At 42.2% G+C, this 22,086-nt stretch overlaps 2 protein-coding genes across 4 annotated transcripts in view; one reads left to right on the top strand and one right to left on the bottom strand.

Annotated features, from left to right (window-relative positions):
- SLC9A2 (solute carrier family 9 member A2) overlaps window positions 1-3,336 on the top strand; it is a 38,956-nt gene extending 35,620 nt beyond the window's left edge. The window contains exon 13 of one of the 2 annotated variants that reach the window (XM_030569910.1): window positions 1,481-3,336. In XM_030569910.1, coding sequence (XP_030425770.1) covers window positions 1,481-1,851 — 371 coding nt within the window. In that variant the 3' untranslated portion in view covers window positions 1,852-3,336. The remainder of the gene's footprint in view (window positions 1-1,480) is intronic. The other variant, XM_030569917.1, reaches the window with a different exon arrangement.
- Window positions 3,337-7,942: 4,606 nt separating this feature from the next.
- MFSD9 (major facilitator superfamily domain containing 9) lies at window positions 7,943-18,795 on the bottom strand. Of its 2 annotated transcripts, none has more exons than XM_030569880.1 (6): window positions 18,715-18,795; window positions 14,768-14,855; window positions 13,726-13,769; window positions 11,787-11,916; window positions 10,204-10,413; window positions 7,943-9,647 (listed from the first exon to the last, which is right to left on the bottom strand). In XM_030569880.1, exons 2-6 carry the CDS (start codon window positions 14,835-14,837, stop codon window positions 8,860-8,862), a joined length of 1,242 nt encoding a protein of 413 aa, XP_030425740.1. In that variant the 5' UTR covers window positions 14,838-14,855; window positions 18,715-18,795; the 3' UTR covers window positions 7,943-8,859. The 2 variants fall into 2 exon arrangements, with proteins under 2 accessions (XP_030425740.1, XP_030425747.1); XM_030569887.1 differs by having other exon boundaries at window positions 10,204-10,380.
- Window positions 18,796-22,086: the final 3,291 nt, after the last annotated feature.

The following is a 22,086-nucleotide window of genomic DNA, read 5'->3' as shown; positions in this document are numbered from 1 at the left end:
CACTATGGTCGGCTACACTATTTTTAGTGCATTAGCTCAATCAGAGCTAGTGTGGGTATGTCTCCCCGAGTTGGAAATTATACCTCCAGCTTGAAGTGTAGATGTAGCCTATGGGAGCATCTACACTGCAATTAAAAAAACGAGTCACTGAGTCTCAGAGCCTGGGACTCTCAGTTGGGCTCTGAGACCCACCCCCGTCACAGGTTTCAGAGCCTGGGTTCCAGTCTGAGCCTGAATGGCCACGCTGTAATATTTAGCCCTATGGTCCAAGCCCTGTTGTCATAAACAGATAGCTAAGGGTTAATGTCTCTTTCACCTGAAGCACCTGACCAGAGGACCAATCAGGAAACCGGATTTTTTCAACTTTGGGTGGAGGGAAGTTTGTGTCTGAGTCTTTGTTTTCTGGCTGCCTGCTTTCTCTGAGCTTTGGAGAAGTAGTTCTGTTTTCTAATCTTCTGTTTCTAAGTGTAAGGACAAAGAGATCAGATAGTAAGTTATATGGTTTCTTTTCTTTGGTATTTGCATGAATATAAGTGCTGGAGTGCTTTGATTTGTATTCTTTTTGAATAAGGCTGTTTATTCAATATTCTTTTAAGCAATCGACCCTGTGTTGTGTCACCTTAATACAGAGAGACCATTTGTATGTATTTTTTCTTTCTTTTTATATAAAGCTTTCTTTTAAGACCTGTTGGAGTTTTTCTTTACTTCAGGGAAATTGAGTCTGTACTCACCAGGGAATTGGTGGGAGGAAGAAATCAGGGGAAATCTGTGTGCGTTGGATTTGCTAGCCTGATTTTGCATTCCCTCTGGGGAATAGGAAAGTCCTTTTTGTTTCCAGGACTGGGAACGGAGAGGGGGAGTCACTCTGTTTGGATTCACAGAGCTTGTGTCTGTGTATCTCTCCAGGAGCACCTGGAGGGGGGAAGGGAAAAAGGATTATTTCCCTTTGTTGTGAGACTCAAGGGATTTGGGTCTTGGGGTCCCCAGGGAAGGGTTTTCAGGGGGACCAGAGTGCCCCAAAACACTAATTTTTTGGGTGGTGGCAGCAAGTACCAGGTCCAAGCTGGTAACTAAGCTTGGAGGTTTTCATGCTAACCCCCATATTTTGGACGCTAAGGTCCAAATCTGGGACTAAGGTTATGACACCTGTGACCCCAAGTGCCCCAGGAGCCCCATCCACATATCTGCATTCTCTTTCCCTCATGTAAGTGGAAGGGAGCAGATAGACTGCTGTCTAGAACAACTGGAAATGTATAAGGAAATGTCACAAATGCTTTTGAAAACATTCAGCCAACTGAGCATATGTGCAAAATTCTATCTATGCAAATTTCTGGCAAAATGGCTGTGGATTGCAAAATACAGATAAGCATTTTTATTTCTTGTGGTTGATACTGTGCATGGCTCAGTTATTTTGTTTTACAGCACTGTATTGGCAATGATATTCTTCAACTAACATTTTAATATTGTTTTAAATTAACAGTTGGAGGTGCTGACAGCAGTGACTCTGAATTGGAGCTTCCTACCACAGTGCTCAATTTAAAACCCAGAGCACAAAAAATTTTGCAAGACCAGAGCCAGCAGCAGCCACTGCAGCAATTTAGAATGGAGTGGAGGAATGAAGTTAATGGAGACCATGAGGGAAGGGTAGATCGCAGAGAAATGGACAATGAAGCTCAAGCATCCAGAGGGTTCAGGCAACCACTGCTATCGAGACCAAGATTTGGAACAGTGAGTGAAGAAAATGTGACTGAAGATGTTAGATCAATAAGACCAAAGCCACCACCACGAATAGTCAGGTGGGCATCAGAAGCTGAAAGGCATAAAAATAAATCTCAGAATCAGCCATACTGAAAACAGCTGAAATAGAACTATCAATGATAAACTACAGATTTAAATTAGCATTCTAAACCATCTGACTGGACAATAGGATCTATTTTAAAAACTTGGTCTGGATCCTTTGGGTTGCATGCCCATATCATTAATTAACTGGATGAAATACTACAACAAATACTAAACCCAAGACACAAAAGAAAACATCTTTTATGAATAACTTTTAGCAATGCTGTGACATGTTCTTTTAACCACTAAGGGGAAAATGTGCCTTTTATCACACTATTAGCTCTGGAACCAAATAACCCAAGTTTGATATTTATTTATCCAACTAAGAATGTTTTAAAAACTCTTACAATGAAGAGAACCTTTAAAAATATTCTAGTACATTTAAGATTTTATTTATGATTTAATTTTGCTTGTCTAGATCAGATTTTTAATGTGAATAGCACTTAAAATTGCACTATGCCCCTGTCCCATAGACCTTGCAAGACAAATACATTTATCACTGCAGATTATTGTTAGAATGGCCAGTATAGTAGGATGTGGTTAGGAGTTGGGAAGGCTGGAACAGGGTCAGAAAAGGAGGACCTAGCTGCAGAAGCAGATTCTGAAACACATTCAGTTAATGGAAAATGGGCTGTAAAATCAGGTGAAGGACACTAACTCCTGAGTTGTCCTGATTCATACTACCTGCATTTTTACCTCAGCATATAACCAGTGAAAGGTGCCGAGCACCTTCAGTGCTATGATGATTGCTCTCAACTTTCATTCATGTCAATGTGAGTAGATAGCACTCAGCACCTATCAGGATTGGGCTCTCAGAGGAGAAGTTGCAGGCACATCAAAAGAATTTGTTTGAAGAACTGGCTCCTGTGTCTGTTTGTGGCTGCTGTGGAAATGTAGCAGAATTGTTATAACACTAGTCACAGGCTGAGGGTGGATGGTGTCATGGTGAGACATGGAGTCAGATTCAGGAAATGTGGGTCCAGTTCTGAGTTTTGCTTGTGAATTTGGGTGGCTCATTTGGTCTCTATATCCCCTCAGATATTATTCCTTCATCTGTTTTGTCTTTATCTAGATTGTAAGCTCGGTGGGACAGGGACAATCTCCTATTTTTGTTTGTACTGCATGTTGCACAATGGGGCCTCAATCTCATTTAGAGCCACTAGACACTACAATGAATAAAATAAATAAATACTACTATTACTACTACTAAGACACTCATGTCTTTCTCATTTCAGGTTAGAGCCATTTTAGTTTTATTTATGTTTGAGGATTGGTGGGGTTTTTTGTTGTTGCAGTTACTGTAATACTGTTCAGGTTATGTGGAATTCTTGTATCTGTCAAATGCAAATTCTAAATCATGTGCAGATGGAAACATGATCTTTTTAAAGGCTCACTCAAAGGCCCATGTCAAGATGATGTTGATTTTTGCAAAAAAAATGGCCATTTAGTTACTGTGGGAATCAGTCACCTGTGCATGACTATCTTCTTCTCTTTCGCTTATAATGGAGGGAGGTGATGCTACAATGTTAATTTATATAAATAATTTTGAATTCATCTTTCAACAGCAACTTTTTTTTATTGCATTTATTAGAATTATCAGCATATACTCTCACCATATCTGAATTAGAAATGAGCCTGTGCTGGAATTTTCACACTTGAATCCAGGTCCAAATTTCTCCCATAATGAGATTATGTTATGACTTGGGGGGGGGGGTTGAATTAAGTTTGAATTGTAACTTTAAAAAACACAGTAAAATTATGCATATAGAAGGTTAGTTTGGTTTACTCACTCTCTTTCCTTTGCTGATAAGGACTAAACAAGCGACTTGTAACTGAGCAAGTCACTTAGAGACAAATTTTCAAAAGTGGCTTCTGATTTCTCACAACTCCTGAGAACTTGCATCTTTCACTGACCTACACTGGAGTAGTAGGTACTCAGTGTGATTGAAAGGCAGCCCCAAATGTTTCAATTGCACACCCAAAAACAGAGGCACCTAAAATTAGGGGCCATTTTCGGAAACTTGGGTCTTAACCTCTTTGTACTTCAATTACTTCATTTATAAAACAGGATAATGCTTATTTTTAAATGCATTTTGAGATATATGAATGAAAAGCAGTAAGTAAATGCACACCATACACTTACAGACTCATTATATTTTGAAGTATGTCTCCTACTACCTTTTTCCTCTACAAAGTAAATTGGAACATTATCTTTAAGACTTTCTAATCAGCACCTTCAGCTACAGCCTGCAATGTAGATTTTGTCTTTTGTTATCCAATGTCAAAGAAAGTTTGTGGATGTTGGGAAATTAGAAGCCAAATAAATGTATGACTATCATCTAGCACCATCTATTGGCGGAAATGATGTATTGACTATAGACATGGTTTTCATTCCCTTCAAGAAAAACAAGTCTGCAGTGACAGAATAATTTCTGTCACAGAAGAGAAGGGAGAAATTTAGGGAGACAGTTAAACTGAAGTTTGGCCAGGATGATGAAATGGACACACTTGTTCTTGTGAAAAAATATTGTGGGATCATTAGTGACAGACAGTTAGGAAACTTCAAGAGGTGAATTGCAAAACTAACCCCCCCCCCCCCCAAAAAAAAAAAAAAAGACTCAAGGCAGAAGAAAAGTAGTGAGGTGTAACTCATGGGGATGGCAATAGCGAGAATGGCAAGATGCCAAACTTATTTTCCTAGGCACTGGAAATGGTGGCTGTAGCCACCCTGTCTCAGAACTTGGATTCCAACTCTTTCCCTTTTCTGTCTTTGTTTCTCTTGTATCCACTGATGGTCCTGCCTTCCTGGGTGAAGTAGAGAACAAATCCCATTTGCCATTAAGTGAAAACTGGCATCTCCAAAGATAGCATTTAGCAGCAACTACCTTCCGCAGAGGGGAATCCAAATCTTACAGATGTAGGGACTGCCAGGAACAGCATGGAAATTGGGAGCAAACGGTAGGAGCAGACCCTAGTACAGGGATCGGCAACCTTTGGCCCGTGGCCCGCTAGGGTAAGTGCCTGATGGGCCGCGGGCCAAAGGTTGCCGATACCTGCCCTAGTAATAGCATCCTGTTCTGTAAGGAGGTCTGGTCAGGAAAGTGCATAGATTGGAGCCAGAAAACAGAGGAGAGCTGGACTGGCAGGGGAAGCTAGCAACAGAGTTGGAGACAGTACATTCATATCTGGGCATTACAGGAATAAAAGAACAAGAAGGTATTACCAGCAGTTCCTAAGGAATGGAGAACCCTCTCGCACTCCCTTCTGCTACCATATGCAACTGAACTGACTTCCGAGGCCCATTCCCCAATTCCTTCTGCTCTTAGGCCCAACTCAGGAAAGCATTTAATCAAATGTTAAACTTTAAGGACATGCAGAAGGCAGTGGGATTTACATATGCGTTTCAAGTTAAGCACATGCTTAAATGATGTCCTGGATAGAGATGTTTTCCTGAATGAGTGCCTAGCTGATCAGGAAGCAAGAGGTCAACTTGACCCAAGAAGTCAATCAGGCAGAGGAAGACTAAAGAATTGAGAGAAGGCAGTAATGGAAACTAAATATACTGCATTGGATGTGCATCCCATCCAACTCCATTGACTTGGCCACCTGTCTTCTGAAATGCATTACAAGGAACAATATATAAAGTTAACAGAAGACAATTACTGAAACATTAATAAAATGGAATGTCATTTCACTTTATTGCATTTTAAAAGAAACAATTTTAGTGCATTTTTTGTAACTAACACTATAGAGAGTAATCTTTTCTAAAATACTTCAAAATCACTTTTTGCTATAAATAAAAGCCACTTTGTCCAGTAGGATCAGCTACAGTATGTCCCTGAGACCACATCTTTTACAGGCTTCTCACTCCAAATATTAATTTTCCATAATACAGATTTAGACAATAAGAAAAATACAATATATCTTCCAAACTAAAAATCATTCATATATTAAAGCAAAATAATAATAAAAAATAATAAAATAAAATTTGGTTGTGGAAAGCAAAAAGTGTTTCAGCTTGTGCATAAACATAAAAAGTGAAGTGTTGAGTCCTATCACCCCTAAGAGTGGTACGAAGACAATTGTTAAATCTAGTGTAAGCTAATTTCATCATGCATTTGGTCTAAGAAAGCCCCCCACCCTCCTTTTGTTATCAGTGTCACAAGTTAGAATGACTTTCTATCTGTTGGTTGTTGAGTAAGAAGACCAAAGTTATTAAATCCAAATACCAGTCCACTATGTTTTATTTCTACTTCATTCCAAGTGGCAGCAGCAAAGCAAAGTTTGCCCTTTTGCCAAGAAGGCTAACAGCATACTGGGCTACATTGGTAGATGCATTGCCAGATCAAGGGAAGTGATTATTCCCCTCTATTTGGCACTGGTGAGGCCACATCTTGAATACTGCATCCAGTTTTGGGCCTCCAACTACAGAAAGGATGCGGAGAAATTGGAGAGAATCCAGTGGAGGGCAACAAAAATGATTAGGGGGCTGTGGCACATGACTAATGAGCAGAAGCTGAGAGAACTGGGCTTATTTAGTCTGCAGAAGAGAAGAGTGAGGGGGGATTTGATAGCAGCCTTCAACTACCTGAAAGGGTTTTCCAAAGAGGCTGTTCTCAGTGGTGGCAAATGACAGAACAAGGAGCAATGGTCTCAAGTTGCAGTGGGGGAGGTCTAGGTTGGATATTAGAAAAAAAATTTCTCTAGGTGGGTGGTGAAGCACTGGAATGGGTTACCTAGGGAGATGGTGGAATCTCATTCTTAGAGGTTTTTAAGGTCCGGCTTGATAAAGCCCTGGCTGGGATGATTTAGTTGGAGTTGGTCCTGCTTTGAGCAAGGGGTTGGACTAGATGACCTCCTGAGGTCTCTTCCAGCCCTAATCTTCTATGATAAAGATCCCTGTTCTGGGGAATGATGTTTCTTTCCTGAGTGGAGGGGAAAAGGGCAAATGAATTAGTGGGGACGTTTTGAGGCTCTTGCTTAAATGGTCACCAGGGATAAAAATTTCAAAAGTGACTTAGGTGCCTAAGACTCAATAGAAAGTCAATAGGACTTGGGCTCCTAAGCACCTAAGTCATATAGCAAAACTTAATCCCAGGTCACAAAAAAAAAAAATGATGAAATCTACAGTATATTAAAAATGAGAAGATTCCATTTTCTGCATGAAGCTTAACTCTCATACAGAAATCAAGGGTATCCCCCGAAAACAAGCACATATATAGACTAGTCTCTTTGTGTCTACCTATAAAATGTCAAGTAATTAAAATATGTGCTCCCATTGTGCTCTTACTGGGATTTTTCCAGCGATTTCAAACAAGAACAGGCATTCTGTAAGAAGGAAGGAAAAGTTGATTTAAAAACAAAATTACAAAACACCATCTGTGTTGCATGTGCACATCATACATGCTAAATTCAATTTAAAAAATCTGCAGAGCGGCTTTGTATACTACATCAAATAATTAATCGGGAAGTGCTATGAAACTTTCAGATAAAAGGCAATACAAGAACAAACTTTTTTTTAAACTAGTGGATAAAATGTAATGCTCAGAAAAGTGATAGACTAGTAACACTGACTTGAACTTGGTATAGTATGGGTCAATGCTATGGAAACCATCCCCATAAGTCTGTCAATGCATTTCAATCTTTACCTGCATCAACCTTCATTAGCTTTGGCTTGCTAAAATGGATGCAGAAGAATGAAGACTAAGCTGCCAAAAAACACATTTTCCCTGGTTACCTAAATTGGGATTTAAATGTATGTCTTCAGAGATGAAAAATAATGGATTAATCCTACATGGAACAAACACTTTAAAACATCACTAGATTTTCCAAAATGTCTTAAACAACCATTTAAAGAACAGGAAGGAGCGGTTATTCTTAAAATGAAGATGGAACAAAACTGTACAGGAAGTTCTCGGAGTTCCTTAAAATACTCACTTATGACAGAAGGTTGCCAAATGGAGGTGTTCAATAATGGGGGGAGGGATTGCTCAGTGGTTTGAGCATTGGCCTACTAAACCCAGGGTTGTGGGTGGAATACTTGAGGGAGCCACTTAGGGACCTGGGGCAAAATCAGTACTTGGTTCTGCTAGTGAAGGCAGGAGGCTGGACTCAATGACCTTTCAGGGTCCCTTCCAGTTCTATGAGGTATATCTCCATCTATTATATTTATTATAATAGTCCAGGTACCACTAGTGCAAATTCCACTGTAATTTACATCGTCTCATCTTCAATCACCCTTATTCTACATGATGGCATTTTCTCTTAAAATACCTTATATATTATATATAAAAGAAACCCATGTGCTAGAGCATACACAGCTCTGTTTACCAGAAATGCTGGAACAGAGGAGTGAAAGCAGAATGTCAGCCAGCCAGTTGGGAATGGTTAATTATGCTGCATGGGAAAACTTCTAGGCAGAGCATGCATCACAAGTTATATATGGAACCTCCAATTTATCAACAAGCCATTGTCACAGGAGGCCAATGGTTTATCCAGGTCAGCCTTAATTTCTCATATTGGCAAGTGCACATAACAAATTTTACTTCTTTAAATAAAAAATTCATTTGTCCGTCTCTCTCAGTCAAAGAGCTTATCGGTTTTACCATCATGCTTCAATGTGCGGTTGCAAACTGGATTATCCATCAGCCATTTATATATTCAGAGTCAGAAACATTTTTCTTGAAGGGATTTCAACCTTATTAGCACAAAGAAAAAACAATGCTCATTTTACAAAGGTTTTAAATGATACCTGCACCTTCGAAAGAGAATTTCTCTCTGAACTACAGCTCTGAGAATTCCTGTCTTGACGTATGATCCTGCAGCAGACAAGTCTGTATGAATCTGAGGGCTCAGTCAGGCTGGCCTCCCCTTGAACTTGTACCATTCCTTTTAGAAAACAGCCTGCTGCTGCAATACTGGTTTCTTTAGTGCTCACCATTCTTTAGTATAACGTATCCCCAATTATTTGAATTACTTTGCATTTTATTGACGATGCATCAGCCTGTCCCAAATAAGCTGCTATTCACTTTTTAATTTAGCATTTCTACCACTGCAATATCGTGGTGTGTTCATGAGCATTATCAGAATAGCCACCAGTGCCAGCCCTACACCAAGACTTGGAGGGCCACAGGGACTGAACTCCTGTGCAATTCCTGAGAGAAGAGGGGCAATTATGCGTCCCACAGATGTCACAGACTGGCCAACTCCTAGCAGCGTGCCACTGGCCTGATTCCCACCCAGGGTCAACTCAAGGTCAGTGATGCAAGTGCGTCCTACAGTGGTTGAAAACGCTAAAAATGTTGACGATAAAATGACTGTCCATATGCTGAATGCTGTGGAATATAGCATTATCAATACACAAGTGAAAACAGTGGAATGTAATAAAAGTGCATAAGTGTTATGTTGATAGAGTCTTGTTATTGGTCCAAGTAAAAAACCAGCAAGTGCTCCAAGGGTGCTACTATAGCTTATGAGGTACCCTGTGAGCTTAGGTTTCACCCCAAATCTCTCTTCAATTGCCAGAACAAAATTGCTATAATACAGCATTACAGCTACAGACATTAGTAACCGTACTAAAAATATATCCCACAGATCAGAGCATGCAATGCTTTTAATCCTCTTCAGCACCGACACAACTGGAATCCACAGGGACTGGAGGGGAGTATCATATTTCATTGCTCCATTAGATAGTGATTGAACCTGCAGGTCATAGTTTGCCTTTGCTGTCACTTTGCTGTTACTGGTGGTCTGTTTGTTTTCATTACTATCTGTGTGTTCCTCACTCCATGGTAACATCCAGACCAGGCCTGTAGAAGTAATGCATTACAATTGGTTAATTGTAGACAGTTACACTCTTTACCGCATGCTCAAACACGCAAGTTACTGTTATGTTTTAATGATGTCTCTAACTGTAGAAATCAAAGACATAAATGAAAATATTTTGCACTTTGTTGGCAACATTTCATCTTAAAATAATCACAAAACAGTTTATAAAAATTAAGTACAACATAACCCATGTAGTTACTATTGGTTTCTACATATTTAATGGGACTCTACAATAAGAGAGCGAGAAAGGTTAAGTGATTTGCTCATACAGCAGATCTGAGAACTGAACCCAGGATTCCAACTCCCATTCTCCAGCTCTAGACAAAAACAACACTTCATCTACTGTATCTGGATGTAAAAAAGAAATAAAGAGGGGAGGCTGTCTTGAACTATTTTCAAAGTCAGAAGAAGTATACATTCAAAGAGCAGTCTGAATGCACAGAATAGAAGGGGATTACAGTCATATTACTGTACAAATAGCATGAACACATATCGCTTGAAAAAGCCTGAAGCGCAAAAATACTTCATACAACTTACCAGCATTCAGAATGAAGATAAAAGAACAGATGAAAGATGTTAGGTAAAAACCACTCTCTAGCTCTGTGAAGTAGCCACCAACCACAGGACCCAGGATGAAACCAACACTGGAGGCTGCATTGAAATGTCCCAATACAAGAGGGCGCTCTTTCTCAGAAACCAAGTCAGAAAGAAGAGCTTTGGAAATGGAGAGAGTGTGTTTGAAAATACCTGCAAGTTAACATAAAAACATACAGGAAAACTATATCATATTTATTTAGCATGTGATGTAATTTATAAGGTTGTGTTTAATTATTATTTGAAAATTCCAAAAGCTACAAATCATCCAATGCCAGAGCTATAGAGGTTGTGTCATGGGGATGGTGAGTTGGGCACGTGACGAGTTTGGCAGCAACCACTCCCTCGGCTAGTTGAGGGTTGGGACATAGGAATCATGTTAAACAGAGATCTGTGTCAAGTGAGCAAAACAGCTCAAATAGAATAGAAGCAGCACCTCTGAATGGTGGATCCCAGTAGAGGTGAGGCAACTGCCAGACACATCGTGTCTTGTGGTCAGTGCTGGGAAAAGAATGATACGGCTGGCTACGGACACCTGCAATTGGTACAGTATAATCCCAGGCTGTTGAACAGTAGGTGTTGACAGGCTGAGAGAAGCAGTAACTAATATGAATTCTAGGCATTCTAAAAATGCCACACATGCACAGTAAAGTATCTTTCTCTGTTCCTTCCCCACAAAAGGATTATCTTACACCACCACAGTCCACAACCATTGGCAATATAAGAGCATTACAAAAACCTCTAAAGAGGTAGTTAAAATTTTAAAGATTTATCAAAACAAACAAACCACTGAAGTTCCTTTATGGTGCCAAAAAACCCACTGCCTCCCCTATAGAGGAAACAAAGAAGTTCTCTTTGGAATGAGGCTAGTCAGTCAGAATTTTAAAAACCTATTATCTGAGTTTTATAATACAGGTATGTTGATGGAAACTTAGTGTTAGTGGCACTAACAAATATGCTCTTACACAACATATACATTCCATTAGGTAGTAAGCCAAGCTTTTAGAGGATATCCTATTTGGAAATATATGTTCAGCATGACAATATACTGAAGATGTTATATATCATGTTATGTGCTACACACAGACTAATATTTTTAGAAGTTACTAGTGACTTTGGGTGCTCAACTTGAGGAAAATTAAAGTGGCCTGATTTTCAGGAAGTGATAAGCACCCATCCTTTGAAAAAACAGTCCCTGCACTAAGGTGTCTCAGAAGTTGTTCACCCTCTCCCCCACCCTCCAAAAAAGAAAAGAAAAGAAAAGAAAAAAAAAACACTGGTCACATTTCTCATAATTAAAAAAAAAATAAAAATTAAATGAAAAATGCAGTAAAAAGATACACTTAAAAGTCTTTTCAAAGCTGGGGTTCCATAGGTGCCGAAGAACCATTGCACCTGTGATAAGCAAAACTGTTCAAAGCTGCTATCCAGCTTGTCCCCATATCTAAATACCTGACTTCCCCAGCAATAATTCTCAAACTAACATTGGACTGAATATAAATCCAAGTACCAAGTCAATTACTCACCTACAGGTATCCTTGCAATGGCAAATAAACACACACTGGTGGACATGCCAAGCAGCAAATAACCCAGTGCACTGAACAGGATACAGGCAAGCAGGGAATATTGTCTTCCTACTACATCACTCCAGCAGCCCTGGTAAGACAATAAATGAGTGCTTTTATAGTACTGAACTACCCATTGTAAACAATATGCATGTCTGAATTAAACTGATTACTTCTCTTCTCAAAAGAGAGGTCCCTGAGGGACCATCAGTGGAAACATTCATAAACAGACTAGATAACATTCATAATAGTATTGCGTCTAGATGCCAGAGGCTGGACACGATGGACTAAATTCAACCCTGAAGTCAATGGGAGAAGCACCTGCTTGCACCATGAATTAATTTTACTAGATGAGGTATGAAAGCCAAGCTTAATTTAATTTAATGTCTCATCTTAATTTTATGTAAACTCATGACAATTTAGTGAAGTATCATGGGTGACAGCCTAATGAAAATGCCATCACACCAACACTCACCACTATTATTTATTTATGATAGCAACTACTGTGTGCTAGATGCCTGCCAAACACTCAGAGAGGGCAGTCCAGGCTTAAGGGAGCTATCACTCTGAGGGCAGACAAACAGAAAGAGGTCATGGGAAGGGGAAAATTAAAAGGTAAGCTATATACAGTAAGTCAGCTTAATTTATTATATGTAGCATGGCAGAAAAGAGTCTTTAAGTAGGAAGGGTAGGAGCCTTACACATAAGTTCAGGGAAGCTGCAAGAGACAGAGGAAAAGGTGACTGTGTGCCAAACGGGTGGATGAAACCTAGGAGCACTGGTTCCAAAGTACAGATTTGAATGTTGGCAGGTACAGTATGCATTCCTGACCTATGCTTTGGGGTTGTGTCCTTGTGCATATTTGTTTTGGGAAAAGCATAACCTATGGGAAAAAAATAAAGTTTGAGAGACACTGCATAAATTAAGGCCACCTGGCAAATTACAACAGACTCCATATCTGTGTTTCTCAAACTGGGGTCGCTGCTTGTGTAGGGAAAGTCCCTGGCGGGCCGGGCCGGTTTGTTTACATGCCCAGACCACAGGTCCGTCCAATCGTGGCTCCCACTGGCCGTGGTTCGCTGCTCCAGGCCAATCAGGGCTGCTGGAAGCGGCGGCCAGTAAGCCCCTCGGACCGCGCCACTTCCAGCAGGTCCCACTGGCCTGGAGCAGCGATTGGCCGGACCTGCGGACGGGACAGGTAAACAAACTGGCCCGGCCCACCAGGGGCTCTCTCTACACAAGTGGCGAACCCAGTTTGAGGAATACTGCTCCATATTAATCACAGAATTGCAAACACGGAAAACATAATTTCAGAGATCTGGTCCATGATACCATTTCTTGTATTTAGACTTGCGTTAAAGAAAATTGTTCTAATAGCAACACAACATTAAATAGAATGTTGCATGACTGACACTTAGTAATATTTGAATGATAAAACTACTACTTTCAAATCTAAGCAGAGATTTGGTTTTCAGCTAAAAATGTCATCTTGTGTACTAGGATTTGATTAGTCCCTAGAACTGAAACAAAAAGTTCCACAGAGAGCAAGAACAGTTCCTCCAACCTCAAGGGCTTGTGTAAATACTAGTGTAACGCCGAGAGACCTCGGTTATTGGCATCCAAGATTGAACTCGGGACCTCTGGAGCTCAGTGCATGAGCCTCTATCGCGTGAGCTAAAAGCCAACTCGCTGTTAGCTAAGGCTGTAGAGCAGACTCAACCTCCTTCTCTCTCTAAGTGGTCTCAGTGCTACTAGATAGGACAAAACAGGAGGTGTGTGGGTTACACTAGCAAATGTACGGTTTCACATTCCCCAAAATATTACCATTAATGTTATCAATTTTCCTACAAAGTTAATAGAAACATCAATATATATTTAAGATTCAGTATTCAAAACTTACCACGAACGTGCTGGAAAAGAGCTGCAGTAAACCATAAGAAGATCCTAAAATAAAAATAGTGAAAAGACACTGAGAATTAAGTATGAACAGGCTAGTGAAACTAGCTTTTAAATGGTTCTGCAAAATGGGAAAATTAACAAAATAATTCATTAGAAGTACAGGAAGAGGCAATAGGGAAAAGCAGGGGCAGGGTCCAGCATGAACAAGAGTTTCACCACTGTGATGGATGAATTTTCCTCTTTTTCTGGGTGTCTCAAAATTGCAACACTATTCAACTGAGAAGTATGGAAGCAGAAGTAGGCTGCTTTGCCAGGGGAAATAAATGAAACTGGGACAGTTGGCATCCTACACCAAACATTATGACAGGGCATTGCAGCAGCAGGCCTTGAAGAAATTGCAAATCCTACCCTTCAAAGTGAAGGGTAAGAACCTAGCAGCAATTGGCAGTAGGAGAGAACAAACAGAAAGAAGAAAGCAATTCCAGCATGGAGTCAACAGTACAATATTTGTCAGTCTCTTTTACTGATTAAAGCTCCCTGGCTCTTTGAACACTTAAAGTCGTTGCAGAGCGTAGAGGTGATAATGTACTGTATACTAAAGTTACTGCATAGAAAACATTTCTGTCAACCAAACTCAGAACTGGGATTAGCATCAGAAGGAGCTCTATTCCATGCAAACTGAAAAGGTAGGAAATTAAAAATCTGGATATAAAGAAGACATTTATATCATCCTTACTATTTATAAACAGTGCACTAGACCTGTATTTGTGTTATAAGCCAGCACCCCAGAATCACTTCAAGGGACGAGAGGAAGCCACAGAACCCCAAAAGGTCGTAATTTGGAACCCACCACACAGTAGCTTCTGAAGACAACTATGAAGAAATATAATGACTTAATAGTGGGACAATCATGATTATAAGAGGGAAGAATCTTGCTTAGAGCTTGCCATTGTTTTCCACTGTGTAGTTACTGAAGGTTAGTTATGATACACATCTGACTTCTACATCATGTCCTGGGTAATCAGTGCCCACGCTGTACTCACCTACTACTCCTGCAACGGTTGGACTTGCTCCTAGAGACTTGATATGAAGGCTTAACAGAGGCACAACCATACTTACACCAAAGAAGTCCTGAAAGAATAGGGAGAATGGAGTTTCAGTAATTGAGCATATTTACAAAGATACAGAAAGTCAAGATTTAGGAATAAGTGATTCTGTATTTTAAAAGGGTATTAAATTTTAATTAACTAACAATCTAGGATCAAGTCTACATTTGGAAGGCTCCATCTGTACATATATACCAGCATACTATACTAGTCAAGTGCTGCTAGCGTGGATGCAGCTTATTCTAGCTCTCCTGAGTGAAACAAGCTATACTGGTAAAAGCATCTACATGTATGTATGACTGCATCTATACTAGGGGTTCTAGAAGGCAAAGTTATGCTGATCACAAATCACACTTTCATCACACACATGATCAAAAATTTGTAACACAGACCTGGTCTATAAGAAATAAAAAGTTTTGCATGACAGAGAAAGCATTGTGTTGCTTGCAATTTGACTGGTATGTTCACAAACTACAATTTTTTAATCTAAAAACTATGACAGGAACTACTTATCTTCTAAATGGTTCTAAATACCTGAAAAAAAGCAGTGCTACACTCTTTCAGAAGACCTAGTTAAGAAATATTTAATGCTTAATATATATATATTTGAAGTTGAATAATTAATTCTGAATTTTCAAAATGATAGGTTTGCACTAATAGCATTTTTAATTCAGCAATATAAATAGTCTGATGCATCATGCAAATAAGAGAAAAGCTTCTCTGCGTACAAATAATTACGTTATGAAAACAAACATTTAAAGTACTTTGAAAAATGCATGTAAAGTACAGTCTTTCAGTTGAAAAATATCATCTACAATGGGAAGAGAGGCTTTCAAGACAGCCCACTCCTGTAAGTAGATTGCCATTGTAATGCAAGAAAAATAATGTAAAGTGTTATACAGGATACAGTACAGAGGCAAGGCAAAGCATAAGGGAAGCAGGGATTTCCTCAGTAGCATCAGAGGAAGGGGAGACAGCATGTGAGGGTTCTACACTCCTATACTGTACAAGGATCTCCTGGCCTGTCTTTTCACATTTTTATCTTTTGTTAACTTACCACATTGAGCTGCTAATTCTTTACTGTACAATGCTGCTTGCATGCCTCTTCTACATCAGAGTAGTAACAGGGCAAATCCTTATGTCTCTCCTACATGTGCAGATGGCTCTCTTTGGCCTGGTCCACACTACAGCATTAAATCAATTTAAACAGCATTAAATCGATTTAACGCTGTACCCATCCACACTACAAGGCACTTTAAATCGATTTTAAGGGCTCTTAAAATCGATTTCTGTACTCCTCCCCAACGAGAGGAGTAACCCTAAAATTGATATTACTATATCGATTTAGGGTTAGTTGCGGACGGAAATCGAAGTTATTGGTCTCATTCTTTTACTGAGCTACCCAGAGTGCACCGCTCCGGAAATCGATGGTAGCCTAGGACCATGGACGCACACCACCGAATTAATGTACCCTAGTGTGGACGCGTAAAATCGATTTTATAAAACCAGTTTTATAAAACTGGTTTTAATAATTTCGATTTTATGCTGTAGTGTAGACGTGGCCTTTGCATGAAACCACTGTGGTATCACTGTGCTGAAGGGGACTACTGAAGCAGTATCACCTTTTATGAGAGACTACTGCAGTTGGACTAAACGTTCATAACAGCCTGTCCAAAACTAGAATAGAGATGTAATTATAAATACCATTGAGTCAAATGCTTCAAATACCTCATTAAGCAGTCACGATGGCTAATTTTTATATATACATATACTCACAAAACTATTAAATATTTATTAGCATAAGTCTAATAATATCCATAGCTGATCCCTGGTACTCCTTAAGTAACATAATCTTTAAGCCCAGAAATTGTTACTCGTATTTGCATGTCAGTGAAGAACAGTAATTATTTCTTATTTTAAAGAGAGACGCGTATGTTATTCTAAACTCTAATTTACTGGCTATGGGAAGGTTATGTAGCAGACAACAGCTCAGTGACATCTTTCAGCTACTATTCACAGCGGTCACCCTTAGAAATGTGCCAATTGCCTTCTATGGCAGAATAAATTTACCTCAGTATTTGAAGGGTTCTAATTATTACCTATCATGAGTAAAAGGAAGTTTATGAAACACTGCAAATATAAATGTAAGCATATCTATTTAAAGCAAAACAGACAAGCTCTGTAGAGCACTAGTGCCTGCTGCTTTTTCAGACTTGTAAGGAGAAAGACAGTCAAAGAGGAAGCATGAACAAAGGAAAAGAAGAAAAAACGAGACAGATTTATCAGGGGTGGATATGATGGAAAACAATACAAAAATATGAAAAAGAAAAATGTCAGTTCTCTTTGGCTAGTTTAAATAAAGTAATTGCAGTAATACATACACATATAAAAACATTTCCCCCGTTTTATAAATCTTAAATGCTTATTTCTGAATTAAACTATCACACTGGCTAATTGAACTGAAAGCACTCAAGGTCCCAAACATGAATGGTTAGTTTGCCTATGTTAATAGACAGTATAAACACAGTGCTTTAATTTAGTAACAGGGCAAATCCTTGTGTCTCTCCTACATGTGCAGATGGCTCTCTTTGCATGAAACCACTGCGGTATCACTTTCCAAGGGGCTGAACAGGATTTGGTGAGTGCACTCCCTATTCAGAATACTCTGCTCAACAGGGGCATCTTGCATGGTTGCATGCAGGGAGAGATCTGGAAATAGGGCAGGGCTGGAAGTTCTACAGCCAAAGCAGAATCAGACCCAGGCCACACAGCAAGTCAGTGACAGAGCCTGGATTAGATCTGAAGAGTTCCTGAATGCAGCTCTCTTTCTTTGGCCTTGGCTACACTCACACTTTACAGCGCTGCAACTGGGGTGTGAAAAAACACCCCCCTGAGCGCTGCAAGATACGGCGCTGTAAAGCATCAGTGTAATCAGGGCAGCAGCGCTGGGAGCGCGGCTCCCAGCGCTGCACGCTACACCCGTAAGGGATGTGGTTTACATGCAGCGCTGGGAGAGTTCTCTCCCAGCGCTGCCGCTCTGACTACACTCACACTTCAAAGCGCTGCCGGGGCAGCGCTTTGAAATTCCAAATGTAGCCATACCCTCATGTCCAAACTGCATTAAGAGTAAACAGCACACCACTGCAATGAATACTTGAGTACTGAAGAGAACAGATTGTCTCTGCCCATCCCTAAGCTCAGACATTTGGAGGAATTTTTCCAGTCCCTTAGGACTTCCTCAGGAAGCTGAGGACTTTTTTGGCCAGGTAGTTGCTATTATTGTCAAGGCCAGGGGATCTTCAACCATGACTGTGACGTTAAATACAAACACAGGAGAAATGGGTGGTGTCCAGACAGGCTATAAAAAGGCAGCTCTCAAAGCCAGATGCTCTAGGGTCATTTACAGTATGGGACATAATCTATTTTATAGGTGGATTACACATATTTAAGGTTATATTTGTTATCTGTACATTCTCCACCCCTACAAACAGCAGAGAAGATCTGCCATGGGCTGCAGGAGTGCCTGGCAATGGAGTTGAGGATCCTGTCTCAGGGTTTGCTGAGTGTTCAAGTGAAGACAAGTTGCAGAGACACACCATCGTGGTAGCCCTGGTTCACGTACAGGCCAGATAGTATTTGCTTTTTTACGTTTACACACACAGTCCCAGGGCGGGGGGGGGGGGGGGGGCACGCACGCACGCACGCGCACACACACACACACACACAACCCCAGGGCAGGGGACGAACACGCACACGCAGGCATGCAGGGCAGGGCAGGACACACACACACATACACACACAAAGCCCCAGGGACACGCGCGCGCCCGCGCACACACACAGGCCCCAACTCCCGGCAGGCAGGTGACTGACGCTCCCGCACTCACCAGGAAGCCCACCAGGTAGAGGCACCGCACGAAGCGGCTGGGCCCGGCCCCGCGCGGAGCAGAAGGAGCCGCCGGGCCCGGCCGCGGGGCTGGCAGCAGCTCCGTGGCCCCCATTCTCCAGCCAGGCCCGGCGCCGGCGGCCGCAGCGGGGGAGGAGCATGCGCAGCGCGGCGAGGGCGGGCTGAGGCCTGGGGCGGGGCTGGGCAGGGACCCGGCGTGGCTGAGCCAAGGCGGTCAGGGGCAGCTCCTCAGAGATCGGGTGGCGCTTGAAGCCCTTGAGGATCATGTGCCCCAGGTTTTCTCTAGTCCCCTGCCCAGCAGCTGGACCCTGGCTAGGATTGGCACAGGATCAGGGCTGGCTTTAAGCTATTCAACCAATTCCCCTGAATCGGGCTCCACGCCCATTGAGAATCCCTTCCCTGGCTAGAGGTGCCTTTTCATTTTTACTCACCTGGAGGTGCTTTCGGTATTCAGCGGCGCTTCAGCGGCGGATCTTTCACTCTCTCCAGGTCTTGGCCCGCACTTCAGCGACGGGTCCTTTGCTTACTCTGGGTCTTCGGCGACACTTCGGCAGGGGGTCCTTCAGTGCCGCTGAAGACCTGGAGCGAATGAAGGACCCACCACCGAAGTGCCGCAAAGCACTGACCGGTGAATACAGGACCCACGTGTTTTTTTACATGTTTTTTTTAAATCATCCCTGCCAGAGCCCCGTCGAAACTGTTTGAAATGGGACCCGCTCTTCCTAAAGCCGACCCTGCCCTTAGGAACCATAACCCTAGGGCGGGGTGCCCTACTCATAGGAGCCCTAACCCTAGCTGCAAGTGCCCTACCTGTGGAAACGCTAACCCTAGGGCAGGAAGCTCTACCCATAGGAACCCTGACCCTAGCTCCAAGTGCCCTACCCATAGGAACCCTGACCCTAGCTCCAAGTGCCCTACCCATAGGACCCATAACCCTAGATCCAAGTGCTGTACCCTTAGAAACCCTAACCCTAGGATGGGAAGCCCGACCCATAGGAACCCTAACCCTAGCTCTAAGTGCCCTACCCATAGGAACCCTGACCCTAGCTCCAAGTGCCGTACCCATAGGAACCCTTACTCTAGCCCTAAGTGCCCTACCCATAGAAACCCTAATCCTAGGGTAGGAAGCCCTACCCATAGGAACCCTAAGCCTAGCTCCAAGTGTCCTACCCATAGGAACCAGAACCCTAGCTCCAAGTGCCCTACCCAAAGGAACCCTAACCCTAGGGCGGGGTGCCCTACCCATAAGAACCCTAAGCCTAGCTTCAAGTGCCCTACCCGTAGGAACCCTAACTCTAGGGCAGGGCGTCCTACCCGTAGGAACCCTAACCCTAGCTGCAAGTGCCCTACTCTTAGGAACCCTAACCCTAGCTCCAAGTGCCCTACCCTTAGGCCTGGCCGGCTTTAGGCCTATTCCACCAATTCCGCCGAATCGGGCCCCGCGCCTAAGAGGGCTCCACGCCCAGTGAGAATCCCTTCCCTGGCTAGAGGCTCCTTTTTAATTTTTGCTCACCTGGCGGCGCTTTGGGTCTTCAGCGGCATTTCAGCAGCAGGTCCTTCACTCTCTCTGGTTCTTCGACGGCACTTCAGCAGCTGGTCCTTCGCTTACTCTGGGTCTTCGGCGACACTTCGGCAGCAGGTCCTTCAGTGCTGCTGAAGACCTGAAGCGAGTGAAGGCCCCACCGCCGAAGTGCCGCCAAAGACTCAGAGCATCGCCCGGTGAATACAAGCCCCATGTGTTTTTTTACATGTGTTTTTTTTTAAGTCATCCCTGCCAGGGCCCCGTCGAAATTGTTTGAATTGGGCCCCGCACTTCCTAAAGCCGGCCCTGCACAGGATTCCAGGAGCTGGGGCTTTAAGAGGTGGGTGATACCAGTCACAGGAGGGGACCAACCTTGTCAGTGCCTTCCTGCAGTGTCCAACACCAGACTGTACCTGTTAGGCCAGATGAAAGGATGCTATTGTGTGTATCCTTTCTCACTTCCTGCACCCCACTTTTGCAGGGCTGGCTCCAGGTTTTTCGCTGCCACAAGCAAAAAAAAAAAAAAAAAAAGCCAGCATGCCACTCCTTGAAAAGTGCTACTCCAAAGAGCTGGAATGCGGCCCCATGCATATGCTTGGAATGCTGGTGCCTAGAGCTGGCCCTGCTCTTGCACCCATGTCAAACACGGGCTGTGGCTGTGCTGATGGCCCCCAGCATGGGGTGCAGGGATTCTCCGCAGGTCAGTGTAACAGCTCTGGCTTAAGGGTTGTGTTGGAGAAAAGGGCAGGAGTCGATCTTGGTCAGAGCACACTGTGCTACAGCTAGTTTGTAAGGGTGTGAGACAGCACACTCATGGTCCTTAGGAGCACATCTTAGAACAGCCCTGGAGCCAAAACTCAAGGGGTACTAAAGATGATTTAAAGCCACCTCTCCCTCAACTCAGACACGCTTTTCTGCACCCAGCCCTGAAAAGAAGAATCTGACCACACAAACTATAAACCTCTAAGTCTGGCTCCTTGAGAATTTCATGGAGGAAGGTCCATCAATGGCTATTAGCCAGGATGGGGAGGGATGGTGTCCCTAGCCTCTGTTTGCCAGAAGCTGGGAATGGGTGACAGGGAATGAATCACTTGATTACCTGTTCATTCCATTCCTTCTGGAGCATTGGCCACTGTCAGATGATAGGATACTGGGCTAGATGGACCTTTGGTCTGACCCAGTATTGCCATTCTTATAGAGAAAATTTCTCATGCCCTCTCACCCAGTAATCTGAAATGGCTCTCATCTTGTTGACCTGCCCCATACACTGCAAAACCCCTTTGTTTGATCTGGTGTTTGGAATGGGCTGAGATGGTTGAAGAGGTGGGCGCTAAGAGGTTCTGGCTTGTAATACAGAAGCTGTGCTGTTTTAGCTCTGTATTTGTATTTTTGTATTCTTTATTTCTGAATGTCAAGACTTTGGTAGGCATTGTTTTTTGCTGCCTTTCAATTCAAATACATAAAATAACATTTATAAAGCATTTTGAGATCCTCAAATAAAAATTGCTATATAATGCAAAGTAGTATTATTATGTTAAAACCAGAAGAGGTTTCCTAATTCAGCGACTTGGTCAGGAATCAACCAGCAAGGCTACACTTTCTGAAAACTTAAGAAATTTGAAGGAACAGCGGCTCAATATTTTTACTTTAAGCATAAACTCTTTATAAAACAAAACCTATTTTAAAATATTAAAGTCTTGGACAATGTTTCGAAGCCTGCAATAATGTCTTAAGAAGAATTAGACTCCACATTAGGCTTGTGCTATAATAACTATGTTTAAAGAGTCTTCTGGACCTGTAGGCATCTTTCAGGATACAATCTGTCCTATT

The sequence above is a fragment of the Gopherus evgoodei genome, chromosome 1 (assembly GCF_007399415.2).
Source record: "Gopherus evgoodei ecotype Sinaloan lineage chromosome 1, rGopEvg1_v1.p, whole genome shotgun sequence".
Classification (NCBI taxonomy): Eukaryota; Metazoa; Chordata; order Testudines; family Testudinidae; genus Gopherus; species Gopherus evgoodei.
This window is presented reverse-complemented; position numbering and strand designations above follow the sequence as displayed.

What these genes read in the sequence shown, in the direction of transcription:
- MFSD9 (XM_030569880.1), bottom strand. Translation starts at nt 14,837, where the DNA reads ATGGTTGTGCCTCTGTTAAGCCTTCATATCAAGTCTCTAGGAGCAAGT. An exon ending in TCTTTTCCAGCACGTTCGTG is followed by an intron (nt 11,917 to 13,725) that starts GTAAGTTTTGAA and finishes TTGTCTTACCAG; the next exon opens with GGCTGCTGGAGTGATGTAGT. An exon ending in TATCTTCATTCTGAATGCTG is followed by an intron (nt 9,648 to 10,203) that starts GTAAGTTGTATG and finishes TTACTTCTACAG; the next exon opens with GCCTGGTCTGGATGTTACCA.